Source organism: Phodopus roborovskii, unplaced genomic scaffold, assembly GCF_943737965.1.
Source record: "Phodopus roborovskii unplaced genomic scaffold, PHOROB, whole genome shotgun sequence".
NCBI lineage: Eukaryota > Metazoa > Chordata > Mammalia > Rodentia > Cricetidae > Phodopus > Phodopus roborovskii.
The window spans coordinates 61,005,103-61,025,209 of NW_026126418.1; the positions used below are offsets into that span (position 1 = coordinate 61,005,103).

At 35.8% G+C, this 20,107-nt stretch overlaps 1 protein-coding gene across 1 annotated transcript in view; it reads left to right on the forward strand.

The window, feature by feature from the left end:
* Positions 1–19,631, forward strand: part of LOC127221896 (low-density lipoprotein receptor-related protein 1B-like) — a 318,509-nt gene extending 298,878 nt beyond the window's left edge. Inside the window, exon 2 of the mRNA XM_051183849.1 lies at positions 19,501–19,631. Coding sequence (XP_051039806.1) covers positions 19,501–19,631 — 131 coding nt within the window. The remainder of the gene's footprint in view (positions 1–19,500) is intronic.
* Positions 19,632–20,107: the final 476 nt, after the last annotated feature.

Sequence of the window (20,107 nt, forward strand, 5' to 3'; positions counted from 1 at the left end):
ATTATAGAAACATAATTATTTAAGGAAATCATCACAGGATTAATTACCTCATTCTGAACATTAATTTCTTTAAGTCTGCAACAGATATTGTCTTACTGAAAAGAGTCTATAATAGAACATCACAAACAATCAAAATGTAGTTTTCAAATCTAGTTCCCACAGAAACATCAATAATACAACTACCACACTTAAGGTTCAGGCAGGGATCATTACCATAGAGGGAGTGGAGAGACTGTAAAAGCCAGAGGATAAGAGAGATTGGTGTGAGATTGTGTCTTCCAGTGTTGTTAGAGGCTACATCCATTAAGTCTCACCAACATGATTGCACAAATATGAAATTAAGAAGGACAACAACAATAGTCATGGCCAAGAGGAGAGGGAAAAACAGTTAATCCTACAGCAAGAACTACAGGCAACCAAAGAATGCTGAGATTGGGAAAAATAGTCTTCCCCCAGAAAGAGCCACCAATTGATAATCCAATATCAAATGATTATTCAAAAAAATACACATACAAGTAACATTATACAGACCAAGTATATTATATTTTGGAATGTATATATCATACATGTATATAATAACAATTCATTTAAAAAATAGGTCATGACTTTGAAAGAAAACAAGGAGAGGTATCTTGGAGGGTTTGGAGGGAAGAAAGAAAAGAGAGAACAGTCATATTTATTTAAAAAAAATAAAAGTTTAAAAGAAATGTTTCTCAAGTTAAAATTCATATCACCAGAGTACTTTTAATTTGTTACAAAGTTCCTATCTATGTGTTCTTGGATATTCAAATTGTATGTAAGAAAACAGGAAAAATGTAACACTATAATTAGATTAAAAACAAGTAGCTATACAGAGCTCAAAGAGTAGATAAGGATATCAGATAATGATTCAATTAAGCTAATAAACATTTTCTCCAAACACAAAGTCAATGAGAAAGAATAAAACCCTTTTGCACTTGATTTGGGCTCTGAAGAGTGTTGTGTTCAAAATGCAGCAACAGTGGACTGAGCTGAGGTAATGTTCAGTATTCCAGTCCAAGCAAGACTAAAACACACTGACTTGTCTGGATGAAATATGGGAAATTGATTTGCAACAATGTCCTATTCTTTGATTTGCAGAGTCTTAATTGACTTTTAAACAGATTTTGCTGTAAGGAGTTAGCTCCACAGCTTGGATTTGAGAGTTGGTGGGTGATGGCATAGAACTGATTCCATGAGTTGATTCTCTTTTATCTTTGTGTGGGTGAAACTCAAGAAATCAGGTTAGACAGCAAGCATCTTTACCCACTCAGCCATCTTGCTCATCCAGAATATCCATTGTTTTCAGTTACATCAAGCTTTAGAGAGGTACTAAGTATTATACATTGATGATTTATTAAACAGGTAACATTTAGAAAAACCACTGAGTTCAGACTTTGTATCAAGGTTTAAACTACTGAATCTCTTTAGCAGCTATTCTTTGACATAACTGACAGTTGTCTGTAGGCAGAAAACAATCAAATTAAGATGTCATTGCTATTCGACAGCATAGCATTTTTAAGGAGTTGATAAAATGATTCATGATTGAACAGGCTTCAGCAAGTTCTTGCATGCAGTTTGAACTGGGATACATGGCGGTGGGGGGTGAATTAGTTAGACACAAAGTAGAGTTATTGATGGCATATACTTCCATATCTCCTAATGGGCAAATACTGTAACATTAATAATAATGAGAATGAAAGGTGCTGAGGTTCAAAATAGTAGAAAAAGTGAGGCAAGTCAAGCAACACCTGCCTCAAAATTTAGAAATCTACTCATTGATTCATAATAGAAACTCATATTTCATATCTATTTTTGTAATTAGGGTTTTTTCATTGGGACCACCGGCTCCCTAATAAATGACTCTTAAACTTGTTAGCTGTACGTGCTCAGCCGATAGCTTAGACTTCTTACTAACTAGCTCTTACAACATAAATTCAACCATATTTATTAATTTATATGCTTCCATGTGGCTCATAGCTTATTAGCTCATCTTTTACACATCCTACTTTCCCTCCAACTTGCTGGTGTTCCTGCACTTTTTCTTCCCAGCATTCTGTCAGTCTAGCTACTCGGCCTAACCTCTTCCTACCTAGCTATTGTATTGGCCGTTGCCTCTTTATTAAACCAAAAAGAGCAAAACATCTTTATAGAATACAAAAGGATTATTCTGCTGTATTTCCACCACTTTGTCTAATTATAAAGGAAGGTATGACTTTAACAAAATCATATACAACAAAAACAGTTATCAAGTAAGAATTACAGTTACAGTATCTATTTCATTTCTACTTGGTGAATTTAGAGAAAATATTCTATTATCTATCTTATCTTTGTGAATCTAAAGTTATATAGCTAATTTAGGTTTTATCATAAATAGGGCTGGAGAGATGGCTCAGCCGTTAAAGGCTAGGCTCACAACCAAAAACATAAGGTTTTATCATAAATAATAAAAATTATGAGTTTAACTATTTGGTGTTTAACCCAACCAAAGATCACAGAAGGAAATACAGTTTAATGACAGGGACATCTGGCTGCCTGGACAGTCACCCAAAGTTCCTCTGTAATGGTTGTGCATCGATCTTTGGCATACAATCCTAGAATATCTGACAGAGATTTTTGAGAAGCATGGAATTGTGAAGGACTGTCCTAACTTGTCTTGGCAAAGTTCTATAGTCGTGTGTGTGTGTGTGTGTGTGTGTGTGTGTGTGTGTGTGTGTGTTTGGACAGCATACTGTCAGCAGTTAGACCAAGGGCAATTTCTTGCCAAAAGGGCTACATTTTGCAACAAAGAAAATAAATTACATATGGAAGTTCTTCAAAGCCCATCATCTTCTCTGAAGTAGATTTGTGCTGTCAGGTACAGATATGTCTCACTCTTGTAAGAAGCCTAATATGCCATATTCTGCATATGTTTGAAGACAATCTATCTAAAAACATTTGTTTAGCCTTGAAAACACACCTAATATGACAAGTTTGGTTGTTACAGATGATTAACTACTAACCCGTATTTCTTAATTATACAATGCATTTTTAAATGAACTACATAAGCACAATACCCCAAATAATATTATAAACATATATGTGACATAATAAAATAAAATTATATCAATAAATCAAAATCATAACAATGTAAACTACTTTGGGATTAATTTTTGCTTTTGGGATTAAAGTAGATTTGATAATATACCCTTTATCTCATCATTTCTATATTAGACTCCTCCCTTTTCCTTCAGAAAAAGAATCTTGAAACTCTGTCCAACTCTTTCCTTGACCATGATAAATAACAACTTGTAATCACCACCTCTCAAAAGATGACAAACATCCATAACCCATCTCTTGGGAATGAAGGCATTATTTTCTCTAGACACCCTCCTCTTGTCTGGTGATGTTGTAATTTTAGGGGGACCCTAAGAAAATCAGGATTATGGTAAAGTCCTGGGTGTAGTAATAGCTGAGGTTGGACCATATCAGCCAGCAGTGTTGAAGCTGTTCTGTATGCAGAACTCTTAGGAAATTGTAACAGAAGCCCTTTGAAATGTTGGATCACCTGGGCCATCCATTTTCATTGGTGCCTGGTCCTCTTGCTCTGAAAAATACATAATTTTTTAAAGATAACATACACGTTTGCATTAATACAAATATAGACTTTATGTTGTACACAAATTAGCCAAAGATGTTTTTTTTTGTTTTATGTTTGAGTAGATAAAATATATAACACTTGTCTTATAGTATATCTAGGTTTCTTTCTTTATATCTGTAGCTAGAATATTCAGTGGGTCTTTCCTGATCAAATCTTTAGCCTAGATTGAATCCACAGCCTTTGTTTTTTGTGGGAACAAAAGCATAACATCTTCCCCAAAGCAATACACCCTTTGAACTCTAATTGGATGCCATTTGTAGTCTGGATTTTTAGAGGAGATGACCAGTAAATGACACAGATTTATTATTAATTATAAATGATTAGATGATAGCTTAGAGTTGTTACTAACTAACTCTTACAGCTTAAATTAACACATATTTGATTTAAATGCTACCACATAGATCATGGCTTGTTACTTGATCTTCTATATATCCTATTTCCTCTGAGTCTGGCTAGTGACCCAACCATTTCTTTTCCCCAGCACTCCAAGTCTGGTTGTCCCATCTATCCTCTTCCTTCCTAGCTATTGATCAGTTCTTCATTAACCTAATGAGAGCAATGTACAAAAGGATTCTTCCACAGAATATTTTTCCATAAGTCCTCCACTTAGCTTTGGAGATCATTACAGTGTTGGAATTCACATCAGAGAATTAGTACTCATGATTCATTGTTATAAAGTAAGCACATAGTATGAGTTTTAAATAAAACAAGATATATATATATATATATATATATATATATATATATATATAATGAATATTCTCTGCCTCTGCACAGATTTGCTCTTCCTTTCCATAGTTTTTGTTGCTGTTGTTTGCAGAGTTCTTTTCAATTCAATTTAGATGTGGCATTCGTGAAAATTTGTACTTATTTCTAACATCTCAAAATTACAGTTTCCTTTACTCAAAGTCTCTGGAGACATACAGTGTGTTTATATTTGTTTTTAAGTAATATAAGTTTATATGCTCTACTTATTGTTATTTTCCTAGTATTTACTTAAGGAGTTAAATAGAAAGAAAATCAATCAAAAATTTCAGTCATTTGGCTATACATGGGAAATACTTGACTGTGGACTTAGGTCAGTACCTTGGCCATTATCACATTGTGCTTTATTCTCACAATTTGGATTCTAGACAAGAACATAAAGTCTTCTTGTATTATTCTGATTGACATTTTCCTTCTTACAATCAGAGGTGTAGCCTTCTTTTCAAGTTGCTGACTAGCAGCCTGAACTATGAGCTTGACTACATCATTCCCATTACTGGCTGCCTTATGTCATGTGCCTACCAATGGTTCAATTAGCTTGATTGGAGGGAATGAATGTCCTGCCAAGTATATCAGTGCCATAACTAAAGGCCTGCTAAGAAAATGGGGATACTTGGAAGTGATGATAAGGTGATGTTAACAGCAATCCAGAGTCTCTAACCTGGAAATGTAATTATTACATTTCTTATCCCTCAGTAAGAAGCAAACATTCCCTTTGCATCACTGCCCCAACTTTTTGCTCTTTTCTGTGTTTTAATTGAGTAAGGTTTTACATTTAGGCTAGCATTAAATATATTCCAGAAATCCAGCAAGAAATTAAATTTCATTTAAAAATTTAAATAAATTATCCCATTGCTAGCAGTTAAACAATGAGAATTAATTGAAAAATTAATTGACAAAGGTCTAAGATAGATTATAATGTTTACACAATCATGTTTTTAATACCAGATGAAAAAAGTGATAAATATCCTTGGGAATAAGAGCATAAATATGTATAATGAATAATAATTACTAAGTGATATAATTAAATACATAGTGAGATATTATGTTAACTTAATCATTGCTAAATTGCAAGATAAAAATTAATTTAGTCTTTAAATTTAGAACACTATAAGAGGAGCTCGTGAATTTAATAGATATATGTCACAGCATTTAACAAATCATTTCTTTAATCTTTATCAAGTAAATGTTAACATCCTTATTTCTCATTAGCTGTCTCTTTAATAATTTGGATGTAATTAAACATTTCCAATACTTCACGGAAGTTTTTTAAGCACAGTGGAAGATTCTCACTTTAGCCACACAGCAGTCATTTTCAGTGGATGTTATGAACCATCATGAGATTTCAATGGACTTTACTTTGGCTCTCCTGTTAGATTACAGACTTTCTCCCAATCCCATTGAGATAATCTCTCTAGTGATCAGTGCCAGGATATCACACAGTAAAGCATAGCTTGAGGGAAACATCCTCGGGTTTGTTGTCCTCTTTCCTTTCAAAGGATAAGTGTTTAGCTACACTAACTGATATTAACAAGACAATGGTTTCAAGATTTACCCATTCCTTCATCAAAGAGAAGACCATCCACTCACAGTAACTTCAAAGTTTGGTTCATTATAATTTGAAAAGTATGTTTGGTTCTCATTTATATTAAGAAAATGTTTAGAAATTATTCTAATTTAAAAAATTTAGGAATTATTCTAAATTTTATAAGGCTGTGATGAGAAAACATAAATGTATAAATCACAAGAATGATTACAATTAAAAAAATAAATAAACTAAATAGGATTTTGTGGTACATTCTGTTGTATTTAACTAAAGAAGGAACTAGAAAATGACACACACATACACACAGACACACACATATATGAAATTCATATATATACATATATATTATTACATATAATGTTTATACAAATTTCTTTAAAGGTATATAAATATTTATATCATGTATAGATTTGAAGGAAAAATTGAGATATATGAATAGATTGACAGATATAGGCACATAATGACCATTATACTCAAGCATTTTAAGTCAATGTATTATGAGTGTGTTTGTTTGTGTATGTGTGTAGATTTAAGACTATATGACAAATACTAAAATGAAACCTGTCTTTAGGACACACCAAGCATTTGCTGTCACTGACTTATCTGATTCATAGTCTAAGTACATTTATTTTTTGAAGGAAAAATTTTAAGACAACAAATTAATGAAACACTTTTTAAATTCATACACAACTTGCATCTTGGCTATACTGTGCTATTGAAAGTCATGACACTCCATCAACTCTTCAATTCTCCACAATATTTTTCTTATGGTACAGCATGAGTAAATGTATTCAATTGTATGTGCTCCTGGTATTGTTGGGAATTTAATTTATATTTCATGTGGTATCCCATGGCTACCTTTTCAAATTCCATATTAACATTAAAATGTTAACATTAAATTTTTTCCTTGGATGGAATAACAAGTACTATACCATGGAGCATCCAGGGCTACCTTCTCTAATTACATATTAACATTAAAATATTACAGTAAATCTTTTCTTTGGATGGAGTAACAATTACTTTCAAGAGGCTTCATTTAAATTCTCACGGCATGCACCTTCTTTAAAGAAATGTTTAGTTACCAGGGTTTCTTATCATTACGTTTGAGATACCTATTAAACTTCCCTTCATATTTTGTAAGTAATTAACACAAACACACCCCAGTAAGACTCCATGTTTCCTACCAAATCAAATAATAATGATGTTTCTTGCTTGATGATTGTGATTTGGATATATGATTACAAACAGGTAGGCAGTCTATGAAAATTACTGTTTCATAATTTTCTATAAAGAGTTTCAAAATAACAGGTGAAAAGACCCGAGCCTGGTGATTCCTGATGTGACTGCTGTCTTTTTATCTGAACATCTTTTCCTGACTTTCTTTTCTCTTTCATTCACTATAGTTTCCATAACTTATAGCTAACGGTTACTTCTCTTAAGGTATCTTTGTAGAGCTGAAACATAGATACATTGATCTATAACCATCAGGAAGCAGTGGCCTAGGGCATGCTTCCCCAGTAAAGGTACTAATGCCAGGCTTAATCCCCTGATTCAATCTCAGGACTTCATGTGATAGAAAAACAGAGCTAACTCATACAAGTTTTTCTCTGACCTCCACTTTCACACTGTGGTCTTTGTGTGCTATCACTCAAATAAAATAATAATTATATAAAATTAAAAACATAAAAAAATCAATCATAATTGCCAGTAAGCAGAAAGGAAAAATTTGGGAAGAAAGTGTGGAAGACAATCTGGGTAGTGTAAGGTAGCATTCCTGTGTGAATGGGGAATTTGGGGTTGATTTAATAGTTTAGAGTTATCATTTATGAAATAGAACTGATGTTCTTTATCACATGGATGTCAGAATTACTACATACAATCCTAGAACACATGTTAGCCTTTCAAATGAAGAGCAATCTAATTTGACAAAAGAACCTCTGAATGACTTCGATAGTTGTCTTTCAGTAAGAGGTGTGTTTGCACTTAGTCCTTGACAGTAGTGTTAAATCAGTACTTTCACTTTCCAGTTGCTTCTGACTTGTAATATCCCAAAAATCTATTTCTATGAATATTAAAATATATACAAAACATTTAATTTAGCATGTGTCATATGGTGACATCCAATAATGTATTACTATTTATAGCATGAATTACTTTATTCCCCAACACACACAAAATTCAAAATCTACCAACTTAATAAAGATTAAGAAATGTAATTAAATATTTGGAAAATCAAATTAAAATATTGACTAGGGAATGTGGTTTAAAACAAACACACCAGCAGTATGCCATAAATAAATAAATTATATCCAAACATGAGAAAGTCAATATTCAAAGTTATTTCTTATCAGTCTTTCGCACATAAAGTCTCAATATATAAATGCCTTAATGTGCCCTTATCACTACACTATGATACCCTGTAACAACTTCCCAGAGTTTGAAACATCATCTTACATTGAGACAGTATGCAAATTATATTGAGTAGCTGTAAGCATTTTGAGAGGGGGAGTCACTTTTCTTCCCACTGGTAGGTTACTTACTCATGCTCCAGTGGTCAGCCCTACACCAATTTGCATGTGGACAACACTAAAATTGCACTTAGTAGGCTATATATTGAAGATATAGGAAAGGGATAAGAATTTGATTGGGGCCCAGGAGTGCTGGGAGGAGTTGAAGGAGAGACATGAAAGGTAACTATGTTCAAAATGCATTGTCTTAATGTTTGAAATTTTCAAAGAATAGAGAAATAAAGCTTAAAGCAGTCCATTTTCGAGATGCTTTCCTGGTCTTTGGTAGTAGAATCTTAATGTTCTCAGGGTAGGGCAAGAACATGCTAGACCCATGTGTTGAATCACTTTCTGCCTACTGTCATTGTGTAAATCTTCATTCCTTGGCCAACTTCATGCTAGCTTGTCTGTCTAAGATGTCTGATGCTCAATCTACAGTTAGGCAGGAGAGTTATTTCTCTCAATGTAGGAAGATGAAGGAGGAGAAAAAGAAGAAAGAAAGATTGTTTTGTTTGGAGAATCATAGCAGACATTCTATCTCAGCCAGTTAACTCTAGCAATCACTGGGCCAGATGCCCATGTGCTACATTTGCTGCCTTCACACTAAGAATAAGTTTTCTTCTTTCCAAAATGATACAAATTGGTGGTAATAGGCAACATTCTGTGCATGTCTTCTTCCCTCACTGTCAACCTACTCTTGATTGTAGCTGTCCCCTGTGTCACTTGTTCCATTCTGGTATTCTTCCAACAACACACAACTAAGCCTATAATTGAACCCATATCACACTAATATTAATATTCACAGTTTACATACTTTTCTCATAAGCCAACTATTATGTGTGAAAGGAGAACCTGTTTGTCAAATAATGAATATATTTGGAATCTTGAAAAATGGGGACATACAATTTAACAGTGTACTTTTACATCAAAATAAGAATTTATGATAAGTCAAATTTGTGTAGTGGTTAAAACACAGCATAATGCGTAGGAAAATTTGTATAGTTCCTGAAGAGCTTGGCCATCTGTTTCACTTCTCAGTGAGGCAGAGATTAGAAAAAGCATGTGCATTCTGGTACCTCCTGGGAGACTAGATAAAGATCACATAGGATTTAGTGAATAGAGCTTGCAAAGACGCACCAATAAGTTAGGCTTTTCTATTATATTTTCAAAGGAGACATAGCAGGATTTTACCCTTCCTTCAAATAGTACATAAGATAATTCTGCCTATTTGTTTCACTGACTGGGCTTTTGAGGAAGGACAGTTAGAAAGCAAATAAAGCGTTTTTACTGAAACATCAGAGGACATAGAATTGCAAAGCATCAATTCAGTGGTAAGGACTGAAGTCAATCATGTTGAAGTGGTCACTTTATTTCACCGAATTCCTGTATCCTCTACTTCATAGTAAACAAGCCATTACAAGTTTCTCTGGTGTGTGTGTGTGTGTGTGTGTGTGTGTGTGTGAGTGTGTGTGTGTGTGTGATATTTCTTTTTTTTTTAAGTTCAGAACAAGTGACTGATTTTTTTGGGGAAAAAAAACAAGAAGCCTATCAGTTTGTAAATGTTCAAACAAATTCTCAATCTTTTCTTGGAAAATAAAATGTGAAATTTTATTGTTTACAGAGGAATTTCCTCATGCTCATTAAGGCAAGCATGACAAAATAGCAAAGGCTCTTCCTAGAAATAATGTAGGTCTTTTACTTTCAGATTCATTTTGGTTATATGTAAGATGTTTGTGTAAGCACAAATGAGTTGTCATTTGCAACTCCAAAATCACTGTATGCTTAGTAAGGCAGAAAATAATTGAGAAATTGATAATAATATAGGTAGCTCAAAGACACAGGACTAATTGTCATAATTGACATAATCAGAATTATGTATTTCCTGATCTACAAAAATAAAAACCATACATGTGTATACACACAAATATCATACAAGCACATGTGCATACATGTACAAATAAATATGTGCACATAGGTACACCCATTTTTGCACACACACACACACAACTTTCCCAACTATTGGAGGTGATGGTTTTTTTAATATTCTAATGTTTTTCATACAGTTCTGTGATGTGATTCTGAGGAGATCATCACTGACTTCCTTAGATGTATTTTAACTAACATTTGACATTAAAGAGAAGAAAGGGAATTTAATTTAGTATTTAATCTAGAGAATGTGACTAAATAGAAAATCGCTCTAACTTCATGGTAAAATATCTAGCAATTTGTTTGTTTTAAGTTAATTTACTCAGAGTTACTTTTCTTGTATCTTGAAATGATGTGGGCCTAGGGCCTTTTTTGAGATTTGTTTGTTGTTTGTTGTTTCATAGTAAATTAGCTCAGCATCTCTGTGCCACCTAGTTTTATAGTTTTGGTAGTCTGAAGTCTAAACTATTGGTCAAGATTGAGTCTTTTGTAAGGCTAATGGTTAACTGTGTCTTCTTTGCTTTTCTAGCTTCTAGAATCCTCCAGCAACTTGGTGCCCACTTCATCAGATTTCAACTATGAGATGACATTATTGCTATTTTTTTCTTATATTTTGCAATATACTTCATGATTATTATGTGTCCTCCCCTAAATATCCAGATGAAACTTCCTACTGCAAAAACTTTCCTTGAACTGTGCTTGCAATGTTCTTTTTACTTTGTTAAGTGGTGGGTTTGTAGGGTACATGCACCTAGATGTGAATGTGTCTGGAGTGCCATTAGTAATCAATCAATCATGGAGGCATCTGGTTGAATTTCACTTCTTGAATGATTTGTCGCCATTTATTCTAGCCTCAAGGATGACACAGCTCTGGGCATAGTCATAAGCCAATTTCAAACTTTAGGAATTTTTGTATATATTTTGTGTTGGCTTATGCACATATGTCAGCAAAGTAATTATGTTCCTCAATTATCACAAGCTTTCCAAATGACAATGAGAACTGTTAGTTCCATCTTATATCTCATCTCCTGCTATTTAAATAGACATTTTACAGTATTTGGAACTCTACTAATTTTTACCTACATAAAGTTTTCAGGGTTGATTGAACAAATAATGACCTGTATTATAACTGCATGGTCTTTAAGATTGACTTTTAGGCATCTACTCACTTTCCTTGGCCAAAACAAAACAAAACTATAGACAACTTTTAATGTATCTGCCTCATTTATGTCTTTCAAAATACACCAATTTCAAACAGCATAAAATGGTGAATTACATTTTATCTCACATTCACAGTTACAATATTCTCAGAGAAAGGATGCTTCAAAAACAACAAACATAGTCCAAGCAGCCTTTAACATACTTTTCTAAATTGCTATTGCACACTAGTTACAAGAGACCCTGGTGGAAAACATCAACTCCCTTTAATATTTTTTTTTTTAGCTTTCTTGGATGCTTTAATCTTAGGCAGTATAATGTGCACTACTTAGGGTTTTTATTGTGACCTTGGGAGAACTTAGTTTTATATTTTACATTGAGTTCTTTGTTTTGAAAAGTTGAATATCACACAATTATGCACTATGTGAGTGTGATGTGACTTTTTGAAACAAACTGTGTGTGTGTGTAAAGTTATGGATGCATGGCATTATCCTATCTATCCTCTCAATGCTTCAGGATGTCTTTATATGGACATCATTTTTAATTATCCCCTGTAGGGATATAATACATTATTACTAACCATATTAGCCCCCCACAGAGAGCAAAATATTATAATTTATTTCTCCCATCCAAGTATAACATTGTACTTGTTGGCCAATTCTCCTCTTGGACCCATTTTGTACTTCCTCATAAGCACTGTTCTATCTTTAGTTTTTATGGGACCAGCTTCTTCAGATTCCACAAGAATATATGCAACATGTGTTTTTGCAATGTTTGTCTTTTTTTTATTATTTTTATTTATGTTTCTTATTTTATCAATCCCAATTCCCTCTCCCTCCTACCCTCCCTCCCATCCTCCTATGTTCCCCTGGCCATGCTCTCCTCCCATCCCGCCCCCACACTTCACATGTAGGGTGATGCCTTCCAGGAGAGGTCATCAAAATCTGTCAAGTCATTTGGAGTAGCGACTAGGCTCTCCATCATGTCTCTAGGTTAAGGGAGTATCCTTCCATGGGGAATGTGCTCCCAAAGTCCTTTATGTACAAGGGATACATCCTGGTTCCACTATCAGAGGTCCCTTAGACTGCCCAGGCCTTCTAATTGAGACCTATGTTCAGGGAGTCTAAGTCAGTCCAATGATGGATTCCAAGCTATCGGTCTGGGGGCCCATTAACTCCTCCTAGGTCAGGTCAGCTGTCTCTGTTTGTTTTTGTAGCCTGGTCTTGTCCTCCCTCGCTACATCTGGATTCCAGTCCAGCTAAGTGTTTAGCTGTGGGTGTCTGCTTCCGTTTACATCAGCTACTAGATAAGGGTTCTGTGATGGTGGATAAGTGAGTCATCAGTCTCATACAGGGAAGGGCATTTGTGGTAGCCTTTCTACTGTTGCTCAAATTGTTAGTTGGGGTCAGTCTTGTAGGTCTCTGGACATTTCTATAGAGTCAGGATTGTGTTCCCCAGGTTTACAAATGTTGCCTTCATTGACAAGATTTTAACATTTTTAAGTGTTATGAATAAAAAGCATTCCAGTGAATGTACATACAATAATTTCCTTTACTATTGGGTGGAACTTAGGTTGTCCTATTCTGTGGGTATTGTCACCTGGGACAGCAGATGGTCCCTTGGCATCTTCTTAGGAGTACCAATACAGAGTCGAGGAAACTGTCTGTCCATGATCTCATTACCCAAGAGTTCCAACACAGATAGTAAGTGAAACTAGAGTATTGGATGTTTGCACTAAAGTGTTTCATGACTATGGACAGTGGGAATAAAAGATGTTTCCATAAGAGGAGTATAAAGAGACTGAGGCAAGATTGCCACAAGTTTGAAACCAGATGGTAATTTTAACAAGTCCAAGTTCAACAAAGGTACATGATGAGATCCTGTTTTACAAAAATGAAACAAGGAAAAGGTATTGCCCTGTTGGTCCTCTGTTAGAACTCAGGTCTTTCCAGCTTTGTGTCAAGCTCTTTAATGGCTGAGCTGCCTTGCTGGTCTTTGAGTAATCTTTGAGTGTTGGAACCTGCTTTCCAGGTCACAAAGCCTACTCACCGGATAAGCATTACACATTAGTAAACCATTATATTTAACATGGTAAATGACATTACTTATAAGCAAACCATCTTGGTTAGCTAGGGATTTGAAGTCAATTAAGGGCTAGTTGAAACTGCAACTGAAGAGGGAGTGGTCAAATGACATTAGAAGAAGCTATCAAGAAAGAAGCCAAGGGACTGGAGAGATAGTTCTTATGAGCTCCTGCAGAGGACCCAGGCTCAGTGCCCATCAAAAACATGACAGCCTATGAATATCTATAAATATAGTTTCAGAGAGATCTAGTGCCCTCTTCTGGATTCCAAGGGTACCTTCATGCATGTGAAGCACATACATTGATATAAGCTTACAAACACATACATAAAAATAATTTAAAAATACAGTTGAAAAAATAAAATAAAAAGAAGCCATCTAAGCATATTACTTGAAATGTAATGATCTTCTGGGGGAATTTGTTCTTTATCCATATACGTACATATTTCTGGCATAAGATAAGAAAGGGGATTTAGGTACTTCTGAAAACTCAAACTAGAATTGTTCCTTTAAATTTACATAATCACCCTCAAAAACTCAGGATGAATTAGTAATGCTTTTAAGTCTTCCTATGAGTTCTTTTCTCATAATCAATCAGCAACAAGTGACAAGGGCTGTAAAAACAAGTTTAATTTTAGAAATGATGAATGTCTGTTTTTTTTCTGAAAGGTGATAAACATCCCATGTTTAAGTTATCAGTGAGTTATAAAGAGAATCAGTTGATTTTTAACTTTTTTTCTTTTTTTTTTCTTATTTCCTTTTTTTCTTCTTTTTTTTATTTAATTTTATATAACAAAGTCCAATTAAATGAAAACAAACATTAATACACAATATTTGGGAATTTGGGCGTCGTTCTTCCCAAACTACTTCCTGCTGGTAAGGGGCGCTGTCTTGGGGGATTCCAAGAAGATTCATATATCCTAGCTGTAGTCTGTAGGGCTGTTTTGTCCAGCTGTTTGGAATGTAGGATCAGCTTGTACTCTGTTTCAGGCAGTCTGGCGTGATCAAACCATATTAGTCTGGAAGGAATCCACATCTTTTCATTTTCTGTGGAAACAAAAATAGAAATCCTTTTCCCCAGTAACTTGTTCTTCAACTTAAATTTTGGAGTCAAAGCGTTTTTTTTTTTTTATTATTATTATTATTATTTTACATGTCGATCCCAGTTCCCTCTCTCCCTCCCTCCCTCCTTCGCTCCCTTTTGCCCTCTCTGCCCTCTCACATGCACTCTAAACACCCTCCCCTCCCAACCCCCCACCACAATACCATATGTAGGGGAATGCCATCCAGTTGGGGTCATGTAGATCTGACAAGTCCTGTGAAGTAGGGACTAGGGCTTCTCTCCTATCTCAAGAATAAGGCAGTTATCCTTCCATGGGGCATATTTTTGCAAAGTCCTTTTGTGCACCAGGGATACATCCTGGCTCCACTGTCTGAGGTCTCTTAGACTGCTCAGACCTTCTGGCTGAGACCCATATTCAGGGGGGTCCGAGTCAGTCCCCTGTTGGCTTCCCAGCTATCAGTCTAGTGGCCCTTAGCTCCTCCTTGTTCAGGTAAGCTGTCTTTATGTACTTCTACCGCATGGTCTTGTCCTCTCTACCTGCTTCTGGGTTCTAGTTCGACTCAGTGTTTATGTATGGGTGTTTGCTCCTATTTTCAACAGGCATTAGTTGAGGACTCCATGGAGAAGTTAGTTGTTGAACTCACTCTCCGGGAAGGGCATTTATGATAGCCTTTCCACGGGAGCTGAGATTGTTAGTTGGGAGCAGTCTTGTAGTTCCCTCGACCTTTCTTTGTGTTCAACTTTATCTTCAAACCAATATAGGCTCCCTCTTTTATGTTCTCTCTCTCTGTCTCTGTCTCTCTCTCTCTCTCTCTTTCCTATTTTCCATTCCTAACCAGGCTCAATCCTCCTGGTCACACATGCCTTCCTCTCCTCCCCCTCTTTTCTTCTACTTCTCTCTCCATTAGCTGTCCTCCCCCACTTTACCTGATGTCTGGGGGACTTGTCCCTTCCCAGTTCTGTGAGGGACTTTATATGAATCTCTTAGAATACAACTTGTATCCTAGTTCCTCTGGTGATGTGAATTATAGGCTGGTGATCATTTTAACTACATTCTTAAAGGTCATAGCATCTGCCTGACTTTTTTTGTTCAGAGGTTGTTTCTGGTCTCTTACTTAGTTATTCTCTTTTAAGCATACTTTCCTGTGTCCCTGGATCATTAGCTGGTGAATATATATGTATCTACCTCTATGCCTTAGATTATAATATTTACTATCAGAGTTTGCAGCTCATATTGCTCTAAATTTCTCTATATTACTTCCTAAGAATAGTACCTTCAGTAGTGTAACAGTAATTATAAGGGCAATGATATAAGATTATTGCAAATTGATATGGCAAATTGAGGCAAGGATGTAGAATAATCAAAACACCCTCATTGAATTGATAGGTAATAGTTTTGATGTTTGAACTAACAGTCCCCATTTTTTTTAAAAAAAGGAAATATATTATTAGTTCATCTGATAAGAAAATAGAATTAACTATTATGTCAATTAATGTATAATATTTCTCACCTCCACTGAAGTTAAAAAAATACAAATTACAGTAAAATTTTAAAAATGCATGTTTTCAAATGAGCTCACACATTATCATACTAAGTTCTTACTAAGAACAAAATGAGTCTACATTCCATGAGCTCTGGGCCAGCCTTTCTATATCCCCATATTTTGATATAGACCTGTTCTGAAGAGTTGCACATGTGCTGTCTTCAGTATTTCCCCTTAGGGATGTAAGTGAACAGCCCTCACATCCACATAAGCCTCTTGTTTTAATTACAATGAAAGACACTGTGTTTTCTACAATAGAGAGGTTATGTTGCAAAGATTTCCCTGGCTGTCTTACAAGTGTGGGTAGAAGCATTAAATGGGATGAGCACAAAGCACACATCCATATGGTATGGTGTGCTTCTGATTAAAAGACCTGAAATCAGGAGGCATATTTGAAATAAATACCTCAAAATACTGAAAGAGTCTTAAGTCTGGACTTGAAATACATGAGTGAAAAATAAACAGATGGGCTAAAGTAAATTGTAAATGTCATTTCCTAAAGAGATAAAACTGTCCCCAAACTGCATCAAAATAGCAGTGTAAGACCCCCGGAGGGCATGGACCCTCACGCCCCGACTCAGGAAAGGCGCCCCCCCCCCAAATCACTCACGAGAAGTGGTCTTGATGCAAAAGCATGAGGTCTTTTATATTCCAGTGCACTGGGGTCCGCAGCCATACTCCACGTGGGGTACAGGACTGGGAACCCCCGGTACAGGGTTCAGACAGCTTTTATAAGGTTACAACAAAGCCAGCGCATTACAAACCAATCATCTCAATAGCATCCAGTGTGGACCAATCAATTTGAACTATCCAAGCCTGCGCTTTGCCCAGGAAGTCCGCATTCACTGGGGCTCCTGGGTAGTGTGACAAGCCCACGCTTAGCCCAGGAAGTCTGCTTTCTATAGGACTCCTGGGTAGTGTGGCAGGGCTCATTTCCTGTTTTCATTCTCTCACAGGTGCTGTCAGTAACCCACCATGTAGTAAAACAGTCAAGAATGACCTTTTGCCTACTCACTGCTAGGGGGCAGAGTCTAGGGAAAATTGGGTTAAATTTTTCCATCCTTACAGTGGCATTATCTTTTGTTATGTCGATTTCATGCATGAGTGTGTGCTCCTGTACAGGCAGTGTGCACATCCACACCAGTGTACTTGTGGAGGTCCCAGGAGGCTTTTGTGCTTCTATACTTGATCCTTTCTTGAATCTCAGTTACTTTGGTGGAAAGTCTAGTCCTCCTTGTCCCTCTGGAATCCCTCCTCTTCACTTCACAAACACTGCCTCCTGTAGCTACATCTTTCCACAGTCACATCTTGATTGGGTTCAAGTTTTGATCATATTTCTGAAATTTAGACTTAAATATTTTGTCATGTATATATGTATATATCTATATATCTATATATATACATATATACACACATATACATATACATATGTAGTCTTTCTTGGATCTCTCCCAAGTATACCAGACCCTGGGTATATTTTTAAAATGATTGAAATGTCTAACATTTTTGATTCATAATCTTAATCAAGATTCTGACATTCAATGAAACTGTGGACATGGTGTTTTATTTCCATTTCCTTATAACATATAATGTTTACGTTCTCTTCCATCAGTGTGTATATCCTTTTAACCACCCCACTGATCTTGCCATATTTGCTCTCACTTCACACAGTTCATTTGCATGCCAGCAGCCAAAGATTCCTTAGAAAATCTAGGTTAAATCCTACCAATCTTTTCCAGCCTCTCCACTATGATCACACAGTTTTTGTTGTTGCTTTTGGTAAAATACACAAACTTCATTTGTCCTCCATTGTACTTTTCCATTTCACTGTGTTTCTTTTTATTTTATGACCCCGACCACCTTGTTCCTTTGATTTATTTACTACCTTTTCCTTAGACTGTCATCTTTAACACATTGTCTTTTATTTAGAAGAATGACAAAGTAAACCATTTAAAGCTCTGGTCTCATCTGGTCACACTCTGTGACATCCTCCTTAGCATCTTTTTAAAATTATTCTTCACTGCCAATCCATACCTCTTAATTCTTAGTGTTTTCCCCAGGATGTATTGCTGGTGCATGAAAGGACTTTGGGAGCACATTTCCCATAGAGGGATACTCCCTTAGCCTAGAGGCAGGAAGGAGGGCCTAATCCCTACTCCAAAAGACAGATTTTGATGATACCGCCTAGAAGGCATCACTCTCCCTGTGGAGTGGGGAGGTGGGGGATGATAGGGGGTGGAGGCATGGGAGGTAGGGAGGGAGAGGGAACTGGGATAGATATGTAAAATCTGAAGCTGCATGATGGCAGGTAAATCAGAGTTTTAGTTTCTATTTTTGTTTTCATTTCCCCCCTAATGCTTACACAAAATTATGATATGATGGCTGTCATAGTTAGCTTTCTCTGTCAACTTGACAGAAAAACAGAATCATCTTCAAAGAGGAAACCTTAACTGAAGGATTGTTTCCATCAAAATGACCTGTGATCATGGCTTTGGAGGCATGGTCTTGATTGGTACTTAATTCAGTAGGGTGCAGAATATGTTGGTTAAGGCCATCCCTAGGCAATTGGGCCTGAACTTTTTAATAATGGTAGATACAAGTCAGTAAGTAGTATTCCTTGGTGGAATCTGCTTCAGTTCTTGTCTCCAGGACTTGTGTTTCTTCAGTGGCTTCCCTCAAAAATAGACTGCCACCTGTACGCAAAATAAGCATGAAGGAAGTTCATAGAGTCATGATGCACTATATCAGAATATATCATAGACTTCACCCACCCTGAGGAGTGGATGGGGGGGCCTGTGGAGAACAAGGGAATATTAGAGAGAGAGACAAAGTAATAAATAACACTGATTAAAAAAAAAAGAAGAATGAGATTTAATTTTTATACTAAATAACTATCAATATTTTTCCTGTTTGGAGCAGTGATGAAGATGAAATTCCAGCCATTCGTTGCTGTTTTGATGCAACATGGCCTAACATTTGTATTTAATATTTGATGTGTTAAACTGTAGTCACAAACACAAGCAGAACTCTTAAGTATTTTTGGAACAGACTGTGTGAACCTACAATGGAGTTCAGCTTCTCAAAGTTTTATGCCTGAGCTGAACAACTAAATTTTAAGGAAATATTTACTATAGCTTTGTTCCTGAATATGTGGCTTATGGCGATGCAGTGTACCCTCACACATCCCTCCAAAAGCTTTACTGTTCATGTTCTGACTACTTATACTTGATTTTAAACTTTTTCTTTTCCAGATCAGCAGTCTTGTGACCCTGGTGAATTTCTTTGCCATGACCATGTGACTTGTGTCTCCCAGAGTTGGGTGTGTGATGGGGACCCTGACTGCCCGGATGAGTCAGATGAGTCTTTAGTCACCTGTGAGTAAAAAGGCTCTTTGATTTTGAATTTACCTCCATGTGAAACCAAATCTCATTTGCTTTCATTGATCATGGCTACTCTCGTTGATTCTATTTTTATTTCTTTTTAAATGTTGCTGTTTTCTTCAAAATGAGTATGTAAATTGGGGAGTTACTTACTGAACTGTGCTGATGATAGCAAACTTGTAGAGAAACAGAAATATAGCATGGCAGCACAGGAGTGTTTTTACAGTTTGTTTCCCCTGTCTTGAGATGAAGGCATGTGTGGAAGGATTGTTAAGGGAATGAACTCTAGCTTTCACATCATTTATATTAACTTTTACAAGTCTAAAGATTACTGAATGTAATTACTTTAAACCTAGAACACAGAAACCTGATCAAGGAGGTTTTTTGCTTTTTGTTTTTTGTTGTTTTTTCGTTTTGTTTGTTTGTTTTGTTTTTCAAGACAGGGTCTCTCTGTATTACTTCAGAGCCTATCTTGGAA